At 40.7% G+C, this 12,236-nt stretch overlaps 1 protein-coding gene across 1 annotated transcript; it reads right to left on the bottom strand.

Moving 5' to 3' along the window:
• Positions 1-3,041: 3,041 nt before the first annotated feature.
• Positions 3,042-4,421, bottom strand: LOC118242276 (monocyte chemotactic protein 1B-like). Its single transcript, XM_035532173.1, has 3 exons — positions 4,157-4,421; positions 3,707-3,821; positions 3,042-3,360 (listed from the first exon to the last, which is right to left on the bottom strand). The coding sequence occupies exons 1-3, from the start codon at positions 4,218-4,220 to the stop codon at positions 3,231-3,233; spliced, it is 309 nt and encodes a 102-aa protein (XP_035388066.1). The 5' UTR covers positions 4,221-4,421; the 3' UTR covers positions 3,042-3,230.
• Between the last annotated feature and the right edge of the window lie 7,815 nt (positions 4,422-12,236).

The following is a 12,236-nucleotide window of genomic DNA, read 5'->3' on the forward strand; positions in this document are numbered from 1 at the left end:
TGCAAATTAAAATACAATATCACAGAGGTTGAAGTGTGACACCATTATTTCCAGTGTGTAACGGCCCGATTTCTGCAGGGTGAGGAGTGGGACATACAAACTTGACATAGACAGACATATTATACATATTTATTATACACACACACGAAGGACCAACATATCGGCACTCACACAATACCAGGTAGGTGAACACGGACAACAGGTTACAAACATAACATATGATACTACCGTGACATGAACACGTAGTCCAACATGAACATGAACAAAGACCGACAACTCTGCACTCTCCTGCAATGGTTTAAATACATGCGGACATTAGACACAGAAGCTGGGGCAGGTGTGCGAACATGGGCGTGGTCACAAACAAACTCCCACATCACACAGCGGGCCATACCACGTGACCGGTGGGACTGGGAGCGGTCCGCGACACAGTGAAGAATCTCCTCAACTCTAGGCTTTTACCACTTAGGTTTTATGTTATCAATATTTCTAATTCAGTGCTTAAACCTTTCTGCCTACAAACATTATTTTTATTACTTTTATATGATGTTCCATGCGTACATGATGGATCAACTCTGATTTACATCTGTAGCCGAAAGTGAGTGTTGTGTCAGTTGTATTTAGTTTGTGGTTGTGTGAAGTACCCGCTTTATGTGGTGGTGAAATAATGTTCATCTCTAAAATCATAGATGGCCACTGAGACGCACACAGTGGGTCTGGAAGTCCCTGTGTAACAGTGGAATCTGAATGTCACATCTCATGTTCATGTTCCTCCTCCTACCCACATCAGTACAAGTACTTTCATTACTGTCCAGGAAAATAGCAAAAAAAGAAAATCATTATTACAGTAAAGGCATGGTTGGTCAAGATCTTCCTCACACACACAGGAACTGAGACCGCATCAAGTGGAACACTGTTATACTTCCTTATTCCATGCAGTTCACATCTCTAACACATTCAGCTTCTCAGACCTCTTCACACATCTGATTGTAGCTGGGGGTCCACAGCCATATCACAGTCTGCTCGTAGACTGGGTTCAGCCTCCAAACAGTGTATTCACTGAATATGACTGGAATTTCAGTCTTTGACATTTGATCATAATCTGACATTCAGTGTTTAAAGGCAAGGCAAGTTTATTTGAATAGGCTTTTTCATACACAGCAGTTCAAAGTGCTTCACACAGACAGAAAAATAACAAAGCTTATTAAGATATAAAGTACATAAACTTGAATTAAAAATAAAGTGTTGAGAAAGAATTAAGAAAGAAAAGATAAAAGTGCACAATAGCATTTAAAAGTTAAATGTGCAATACTACAGAATTTGAGGGAACAGTGTTTAATCTGAGCCAAACAACTAGAGAATTAAGCATGTTTTTTTATATTTAAAACCACAGGATCAATTTATAAACAGCACAATAGCAAAAGTCAATTCTGTTGTATATTGTTACTTGGTGTAAGGACTTGAGAATTGGGGTGATGTGTTCTCTTTTCTTGGGGTGAATTGGGGTGAATCGGGATGATGTGTTCTCTTTTCTTGCTCTTTGTAACATGTCTGCTGGCCCGAGTGCCGATGGGCGTGGAGCAGGACGCACAGACTCCCTCGATGAAGTGACACATTTATTAACAAAAGACACGAACAACAACGATGGCACTCATACACAACATTAATGAAAGACATGACTCATACTTAACAAAACACAGACAATACTAACATTAAACGATGAGTACATATGCATATACAGCAGCAGACTAACAATGACCAAAACAGTACACACACTAGCAGAGATTTAAATAGACAAAAAACACAAGACATTAAACCCAGTGCTGGTGCGTGCAATTACAGAGGGTGTGGTTACAAATAAGGTGAAACCCGTTGCATGTGGCAGGCCGTACAATGTGACTCGGGGGGGGGGGCATATCGTGACACTCTTATTTGAATCAACTGTAGCTGTTTGATTCTCTTTTCTGGGAGCACTATGAGGAAGCCATTACAGTAATCAACCTGCTAGAGATAAAAGCATAGATGAGGTTCTCAAGGTCTGGTTTAGTTAAGAAATCTCTGATCTTGTTGATGTTCTTAAGGTTATTAATCCTGATTTGGCTGTTAAAACTGAGATCAGATTCCATTAGTGTACCAAGGTTACAAGCTAGCACTTATACATTATAGGGTATAATGCCAAAATGGCAGCTAGTCTGTGGCTCTTATTGCTGTTCCCAAATTTAATGATCTCTGTTTTATTTTTATCCACCTGCAGAATTTTATGGCCAATCCAGTTAATTATGTGCTCAAGGCACATACAAACAGAGTGGAGGGGACCATAGTTGTCTGGGGAGAGGGATAAATCATAATTTGTGCCAGAGTCATCCCTTTACATATTAATTGCACCATTTTAGGACTGTTTCTGAGAGTCCAACCCCCTTCACAATTCTATAAGATACATCCAATTTATAAAGAAGGTTATGATCTATGGTTTATCAAACGCTGCACTGAAATAGAGCAGTAGTAAAAGTGATACCTTCCTAAAGTCTGTATTTAAACAAATGTGATTAATTACTTTAATTAGCGCAGTCTCAGTCTATGGATAGTTCAAAATCTGATATTTGATTTTGAATGATATTTGTCTAGACAGCTCTTTGAAGATAGAAAACCTTATAATTTCTTAACAAAGCTGCTACCAGATTTTTCTTTTATAATTGAGGCTTCACAGATGCAGTTTTGAGTGAGTTAGGAAAAACACCCTAAAAGTATAGCAGATTCATTTTAAGTTTCTGTTTGATGCAGTGTGAGGTCCGAGATGATTCAGAGATATTTGTCAGCATCTGGCAGCAAACTACTGCATTCAAATATTTGATTTAGGATTAGAATTAGGATTAGGGTTAAAATTAAGGTTTCCCAATATACCAGGAAAGGCTATGATTCGTTCAAGTACCATAGGAATTCATCTTTATCTTGAACCTCTTTTAAATGACCTTTTCCTTTTTTCTATATATTTTCTGTAGTTTTTGTATATGCAGCTCAATAAAACAAATTGTAAAAAGTAATGCATTTTTGAAAAACTGACTTTATTATAAAAAAAAAGACTTTTACCAATATTTTACCAATATTTAAGATAAATAGTCCCTCATGGTAGACGGTTATATGTACTTATATACAGTGTGTATGTGATATAAAATCTTAGACATTTCATAGCCTTTAGCTGGTCATCTTCAATGTTTGGAGGATGTTGTATTTCAAGTAGCAGGTGTAGATGTTGGGTTTCCAGTAGTAGATACTGTTCTCTGGTCCACTGCTTTCATGTGGTCATTGACCCAGTCAGAGGCAGGATCCACACATATCTCCTTTCCACTAATCATCTTAAAGCTGGAACAGAGACAAAGGTACAGCAATGTTCTGTTAATACAGCAGGCCAGGACTTAATGACCCAAGATGGTGAAAATCTACCTGTGTGGCAAAATCACAGTAAACATTCCTGATGTAAATGACACTATCAGTGATAAATACCTGTGGAAGATTCTCCCACTGGGTTTAGTGTGAGTGTGTAAAATCAGCTCTTAATGTTGTTGCTACAGCACCTTCACTGCAGCGTTTCAGCAGGAAGTCCAAACGTGATTCCAGAAATGGTTCATAGATGCAGTGTGTGGACTGTGTTACATATATGAAGGGCTGTAGTAGGCGTGTGCTGCCTCTCAGAGCAGGTGATACTCACACCACAGCTTTGATGGAGCAATCGCTTCTGCTCCAGTTGTAGGACACGATGTGCTTGAGGGGCAAGTTCACCTGAATCAGTTTAGAACAGCAGTCTGCAGGGTTAAGATCAGGACCTGGAAGACATCAGCAAACAGTTCCAGACAAAATCACTCAGTACAGCAATGAGAGATTGTACTGCTTTTAAGAGACTGTCATTAGGTCTAGTACGTCTCAGTTCAATTTGGCTCACATTGTAAATATACTGTAGTGGGGAACAGCACCGCCTCCCCTGTGGGGAATTGGGGTTCATTCCATGTCTGGCCAAGTGCTCCAAACTACACAAATAAGAATCCTTGGGAAAGACTCCATACACTACATTTGCCTACCTGGAAATTTTAAGTGACTGTTGACAAGAATGTTTGCCAAATGTGTAAGAAATGCATCATATAACAGAGAGATGGAGACTCACCACTAGAGACCAGCTGGAGAGAACAGAGCAGCAGCACAAACAGCAGAGCAGACAGGTTCCTCATTTTAGCAGAATCTCTGATTTCACACACAGACAGTCACGGCTGTAGAAAGTGTAGTGTGTGTGTAGAATCAGTGTTCTGCACCCTGTTATATAGGGACAGAGAGGGCTGTTCTCCAAATTAGCATCCACTGATTTTCCAAGTATCTCCTTACTCCAGAAAGCCTGATTCTGCTGATTCCTTCCTCTTTTCTTTACATCAACTCTCACGTCCTCATTTTTTTCTCAATGGGCTGTGAGCTTGTAAACCCAATTTTGAGTTCACTGAAAGAATGTTCTTTCCCTGCATTCTTCTTTTAAACCTTTTAAATTGTCATGCAAATTCTAATTCATTTACATAAGAGCAAAGCAGATTTGCAGATGTCTGTGTCCAAGCCCCAAGTGAACAAGCCAAAGGAGACAGTGGCAAGGAGAACCGCCCTAGAACATGAGCAAGAAACCTCGAGAGGAACAAAGACTCCAAGGGGGCCAACATCCTCTGGTCAACCCCAGACATCATAACAAGCACAAAATGTGCAACAAAAAACCAAAATAGTCAATAAATAAGGGTGAGCAATAGAAGTCCAGCCTTCCTGGTTCCTAACAGTCCTAGTCTGGGTTTCATGAGTGTAAGTGTGTGAGTGTATGATAAGATTATTTGGCATGGTCAAATACTAAAGTGTGTAAAATAGGTGTATAGAATGACTCTGGCAGGTCTAGCTATAGCCATATGGCTAAAAGGACAGAGCCAGAAGGAAACACTGACATGGAGGCTCCCTGGAACATCAGCATGCTGCCGCTCTCAGCCAACAAAGATTAATGACAAAATAGAGATGCAGTGACAGCATCATAACATCCCAGTTTTCCATAAATCCTAATGCCCATTAACCCCCAGATCAACACATTTACCTAAGATGAGAGATATTTACTAAAATGCCTGACTAAACACATAGACTAATCAAATATTGATTTCAATTTTTGATGTATAGTTGTAATGTGCGGTGTAAGTAAAATGGTCAGTGCTATTAAGATGCTATTATCAAAAGCCTATTTGAGTATTTATTGCATTTTTCTGATATATTTTCGTCTTAGTCTTGTCCTCTTCTAATCATCCTCTATGGGTTACACATGAGTAAAACAATGAAAGTATCACTACCACAAGATGCTATTATCAGAAGCCAATATCAGTTGGAGAAAATATCTCTTGTTTACATGCAAACTAAATTCTACCTCATCACACTCATGTCTGTCATCATAATCATCATTATTATGATGAATCATCATCATTATGTAGCAGTAGTTTAATTTCTCTTGTTCACATGTCTCTCTGGTGAGGTCATCAGCAGGACTTCTGTGCACACATTCCATTAAAACAAGAGTTGGCAAGAATCTGTGGTCAGAAGAGGAAGAGACTCCCAGTGTAAACAGACACTACTTAGAAGCACATTTAACACTGAACTGGGGTTTGAGGAAATCTCCCTTTGCATCACATAAACTAAATTTGGTAGCTTTATGTAGCTTTTTCTCTTAGAATTATTACTATTGTGGTGACTGTTGGCCAGAAGAGGAGGGCTGCCTTTGAGTCCTGGTTCCTCTCCAGGTTTCTTCCTCATGCTCTAGGGAGTTTTTCCTTGCCACTGTCATCCTTGGCTTGTTCACTGGGGGCTTGGACTTGGATATTTGTAAAGCTGCTTTGTGACAACATCTGTTGTAAAATGCATTATATAAATAAACTTTGATTGATTGATGTAATAATCAGTGTTCATATCAAATTCCTTAACATTTTTTTGTTTGTTTATAAATTACCATTTTTTATCTATAGATAACTTAACAGTGATGCCATCTTCCCAGATGCACTGAATAACTTCTATGCATGGTTTGAAGCGCAGAACAATGTTGCAGCAGAAAAGTCCATCCCTCCGCAAAATGGCCAGGTGCTGTGCCTGACGGCGGCTGATGTGAGGCGTACTCTGCATGGAGTTAACCCACAGAAAGCTGCTGGACCAGACAACATCCCAGGTCGTGTGCTCAGAGAATGTGCTTACCAGCTTGCAGATGTCCTGACAGACATCTTCAATATCTCTCTGAGCTGCGCCGTGGTCCCAACATGCTTCAAGACCACCACCATCGCCCCCATGCCTAAGAAGCCCACGGTGTCGTGTCTCAATGACTACTGTTCCATCGCACTCACATCCATCATCATGAAGTGCTTAGAGAGACTCATCATGAGACACATCAAGAACCAGCTTCTCCCTTCTCTGGACCCCCTGCAGTTCGTGTACCGCTCCAACCGCTGTACAGATGATGCCATCTCTACCACACTTCATCTGGTACTCACACATCTGGATAAAAAGGGCACCTCCGTAAGGATGCTGTTCATAGACATCAGTTCAACATTCAACACCATTGTTCCTCAGCATCTGATTGGAAAGTTGAGCTTACTGGGCTTGAACACCTCCCTCTGCAACTGGATCCTGGATTTCTTGACTGGTAGACCTCAGTCAGTCCGGATTGGGAGCAGCACTTCCAACACCACCACACTGAGTACTGGTGCTCCCCAGGGCAGCGTACTCAGCCCTCTGCTGTTCACACTGCTGACTCATGACTGTGCAGCGATGCACAGTTTGAATCACATTATCAAGTTCGCTGATGACACGACCGTGGTGGGTCTCATCAAACAAAGACAACGAGTCAGAACTGGTGAGCTGGTGTAAGGTCAACAACCTGTATCTGAATGTTGACAAGACAAAAGAAATGATTGATGACTTCAGGAGAGCAACGCAAGATCACTCCCCGCTTGCCATCAACGGCTCCTCAATGGAGATCATCAAGAACATCAAGTTCCTTGGTGTTCACATAGCGGAGAACCTCACCTGTTCCGTCACCAAGAGAGCCCAGCAACGTCTTTACTTCCTTCGAAAGCTGAGGAAAGCCCATCTCCCATCACCCATCCTCACTACCTTCTACAGAGGTACTGTAGAGAGCATCCTGAGCAGCTGCATCATTACCTGGTTTGGGAACTGCACCGCCTCTGACTGCAAGACCCTCCAGAGAATAGTGAGAACAGATGAGAAGATCATTGGGGTCTCTCTTCCCTCCATCACGAACATCTACATAACGCGCTGCATCCAGAAAGCCACCAACATTGTGAAAGACCCCACACACCCCTCACATGAACTGTTCACCCTTTTGCCATCTGGAAGAAGGTACTGCAGCATCCAGTCCCGCACCTCCAGACTGTGCAACAGCTTCTTCCCAGAAGCCATCAGACTCCTGAACTCTGGCTAACTCCAATTCCAATTCAGATTCCAAAATGGGCACTTTTATACATGCTTATACACAGTCACACACACACACACACATACATACATACATACATAAGTACGTACGTACATACATACATATCCATACACACACTCACACATTGTTTTGCATCGGACTAGTGCTGAAGTCAAACCTCACACAAATAAACAATGCACTCCTGTTGCAGTCTTGCACATTATCCTACTTGCTGCTAGAGTACTGTACTAAAGCAGCACTGTACTCTGAACTGTTCTGGCTGCTACCGGTGACTGCTATGTTCAGGGTAGCATGTCACTGATTCCTATGCACAACTTGCTTTACATATGCCCAGTACTGTATACTGGACTAAATAATTGCACTGTCTACTCATTTTGTATTTGTCCTGTCCTGTAGTTATTATTGTTTATTTCATGTTTATTTAATGACATTTTCGTACTATATTGGACTGTGTAGCATGTTGTCTGTTGCACTGTTGTTTTGTGTTGCACCATGGTCCTGGAGGAATATTGTCTCGTTTTTGTTGTGTGCTTTTATTTAGCTGAAATAACAATAAAACCTCTTTGAACTTGAACTTTGAACTTTGAACTTAATTTGGGGTGCCTAACGTTCATCACGCTTCCATTGAACCTTTCAGTGGTACCATTCTCTTGCAGGTGATATGGAGTTCTTAGGGACTTTCTGCACCCCACCAATGTGACACAGTTCCTTCACCAAAGCATTTTTTAAATGTATCCCTTGATCTGACAATTATCTGACTGGAACTCCAAATCTGCAAAAAAGGTTTCTCCACAACACTTTTGCTACTGTATTCGCCTTTTGGTTTTTCATGACGTAGCCTTGAGCGAATCGTGACAAATAATCAGTCACCACCAATACATTTTCTACTCCACACTTGGATTTCTCAAGCATGAGAAAGTCTATAAAAATTATCTCTAGGTGTGTGCTTGTATGAATCCTGTTCAGTGGAGCCTTCAGGCCTCTGAGTGGCCTTTTCCTGAGGCAGCACCTTTTGCACTGCTCACACCACACTTTAACATCATGAAACATTTCCCATAAAAACACTTTCTGAATTAATGCAAATATCCGATCAACTCCGAAGTGACCACAGTCATCATGAAGAACAGTTTTTGTCTGCACCCTCAGTTTTCTGACAAGACTAGCTGGTCCACAACTTTACATTGACAAGCTCTTATTCACCAATGCAGAATACTATCTTTAAAAATGAACTGCTTCCTCTCCTTTAAGAGAAGTCGCTTGTGCAGTCCAGTCCACAGCAGCTCATCGCCTGCGGGCCTGGTACCACGCTCTTTACTTGGCAAAAAGATACCAATCACTGTATCGTCTTTTAAACTCGCCCTCACGTCCTGTTTAGTCATAGCCTGTAAAACATCAATGCCCTTCCCATCAAAAGCATCACCAGTCACCAGGGCTTGGACAGGTTCTGTAGGACATCCAGTGCTTTCCACTTGACTTGGCGTCGCCCCAGTAACCCTTTTACGTCCTGCAGGTGTATCACGTGGGAGCAATACACATTGTGTTTACATTGTGCCTACTCAATCTCCTTAATGGCCAGTCTGCCCTGCTGGTACTGGGTTGAAAGTAATCAGAAAGGCTTAGTGTCAACAACTGGTATTTCACAGTCTTCCTGTGCTCATAGTTGAGAGCATGCTGGGAGAAAACACCTGCATTTTCTTTGGCTGCCTCTCCCTCCATGACCTGTCCACCTCATTTTGCATTTCACTACTATGTCCCTCTGGTAAACTGGTGTCACTTTCATGCTTGGAATCACTCATCTTACTCACTTCCCCAGCAGGTTCAGACACATCAAACACAGCTGCAATAGTAGTAATAGACTTTGTAGAGAGGTTCATTGGCCTAACAGGTATAATCCCTTTTCCACATTGGCCAGAACACGAACAAAAATCAACCCATCTGGAAGCTTTTGAGAGGGTAAACGTTCAACTAAAGCTGTATGTGGAACACCCTTGGGTGCTCTGTATGTTTTACATCTCAGATTTATTTCGTTACCAGGAGGCATCACATCCTCATGGTGTCCTGCAAACCTTACAGTGCCAGTTTTACCTTCCATTTCTTTCTCGTTGATTTTCACTACAGCTATCAATGCTGAGTACCATGCAGGGTGACTTTGCTTCACTCTGAACTGCTTACCATATACCATAAGCACAAATGTCATAGCTCAGTGGTTAAAACACTTCACTAGTAATCAGAAGGTTGCCAGATCAAGTCCCACAAATGCCAACTTGCCACTGTTGGGCCCCTGAGTAATTCCCTTAACCCTCAATTGAATATCTTCTTGAATGACTAAAGACATGAATGACTACAGACCTGCAGTCATCAAGTACTTTGAGAGACTGATATTACATCACCTCATAATCCTGTCTGACAGCCTCTAAGACCCTCAGACATTCACATACAGAGTTAACACGTCTGTAGATGCTACCTCAATATCTACACTACATCCTCCAACACGTGGATGCCCTTCACATCTTCACCTGTGTGCTGTTCGGAGATTTTAGCTCTGTGTTTAATCTAATCATTACTGATGTTCTAATGTATAAAGTGAGCGAGCTCAGGGTTCCCCTTCTGTTTGCTACTAAATCCATAACTTCCTGTCCAACAAGAAACTACTAACACACATATTAACATGGTGACACTCTTTAGTAGTCTTTTAGTAGTCTTTCGTCTTCATAATAATGATGATTTATTATGACTGACATGAGTGTGATGAGGTAGAATCAGCTTTGCATGAAAACAAGAAATAATTTCTCCAACTGATATTGGATTCTGATAATATCATCTTAACACCACTGACTATAATATTTATACTGCACATCTGAACTACACTTCCAAAACTGAAAGCACTAGTAGCTACAGTTCAATATGATTTGAATAAGCTTCAATTAGTGTATTCAGAAGTGTGTTACACTGTATGTGGCTTCATTTTCAGCATCAGACAGATCTTAAACCTGTCCAGTCTAAACATGCACAGAGAACACACGTCCTCTCACACTGCTGATTGAGCATGCTCAGAACACCCTAGTGTTTGTATTGGGGGCAATTGCTTTTATTCCATATTGGATTGGGTTACGGTTAGGGTTATTTAGTAGTTGCATGGAAGTGTTAGGGTTAGAGTTAATACAGATATTCCATTTAAAAGGCTGTCAGTGTATTTTTATATATTTTCTTCTGGAATTTCTGTAGCTCTAAAAAGACTTCTAAGTAGATCTAATGAAATAAATTGCTCTGTTTCTAATTCATTTGACCTTTTGAGTTAAATTACCACACATGATCATAAACTAACACAACATAATCCAGCTAAACATCAATGAAACAAAGATGAACTGATGAACACCTGTAGAGGCCGATGAGTTACAGCTGACCTTTCACCCTGATGTGTCTGCAGGCACAACAGTCGCAGTCAGAGGAAGCACACTTGATCTTACCGCCCTCTAGTGTTACATTAACATTCCCTACAACCTCACATGTGAAAGTTCATAAGAATTTGCATGACGTATGAAAAGCTATGGGCGGTTAAAGTTAGAGCCAGTTCGTAGTTACAGCTTTTCTCATGTTTCAATACACTAAACCACATGCTGCAAGAAGAGTATTATCATTACACTTAATAAATGAACCACTTAGAATTTGCTATATTCTATCATTCCATTATGCAAAAAGAAATAGATATGCCATGTAGGCAGCTAAAACAACAAAAATCATTATCATGTTCCTGTAATTATTCAATGATGTCACCTGCCCTGGTAACCAAGAAGGTTCCCATGAAAAATGAACGTGATGAACCTGCTTAGGTATGTAGAATGTAGAATGTACCTAATAAATGACCACATCAGTTAAAACAGGAGTTTTATAGTTGTGTATTATCAACACTGGTAATTACACACATACTTTTTATGATTTATGACATTTATCTAGTTTAATAAATACATCATAACATTTTTGTAATTCATCATACTAATCTAGACTAATATTATATCACAGCCTTTACACAATTAGTGACATTTATCAAGTTTAATAATATTGCATCTTGTATGATTTATGATATTTATGACTACTTTTCCCCTCAGCTGGGAAAACAGACCTGTAGTCATCAAGTGCTTTAAGAGACTGATATTACATCACAATCCTGCCTGACAGTAGATGATAACTCAATATATACACTACATTATAGAACACCTGGATGCCCTTCACACCTTCACCTGTGTGCTGTTTGGAGATTTTAGCTCTGCTCACAGTGAGGCAGCTCAATGTTTGCTACTGGTTTCACAACTTCCTGTCCAACAGGAAACTGTATGTAAGGCTGGGTGTTTCAGACCCTCTCTGCCTCAGTATCGGTGCTCCACAGGCCTGTGTGTTCTCCCTTTACTCTGCACTCATTACACAAATGAATGGACCTCTAACAATAACTCTGTTAAACTTATTACAATTGCAGATGACATCATTCTGGTCGGTCTAATCTCTAACAATGATGAGTCCAAATACCAAAAGAAATTGAGGCATCTTGTGTTCTGGTGTGGAACTACTAGTCTGGAGTTGGCATGAGACAGACACAGCACTGCAGTTATGGAGAAAGATTAAGAATACATGGACAAAGATAAAGAAATAGCAGTGTTCAGCTTTCTGTGGTCCCAATCCCATTCTGTTGGTATGGGTGAGTGGGTGTGTGTCTGTGGGTGGGTGTGTGAGTGAAAGAGATCTTGGC

This window comes from Electrophorus electricus, chromosome 12 (genome assembly GCF_013358815.1).
Source record: "Electrophorus electricus isolate fEleEle1 chromosome 12, fEleEle1.pri, whole genome shotgun sequence".
NCBI classification, from domain to species: domain Eukaryota; kingdom Metazoa; phylum Chordata; class Actinopteri; order Gymnotiformes; family Gymnotidae; genus Electrophorus; species Electrophorus electricus.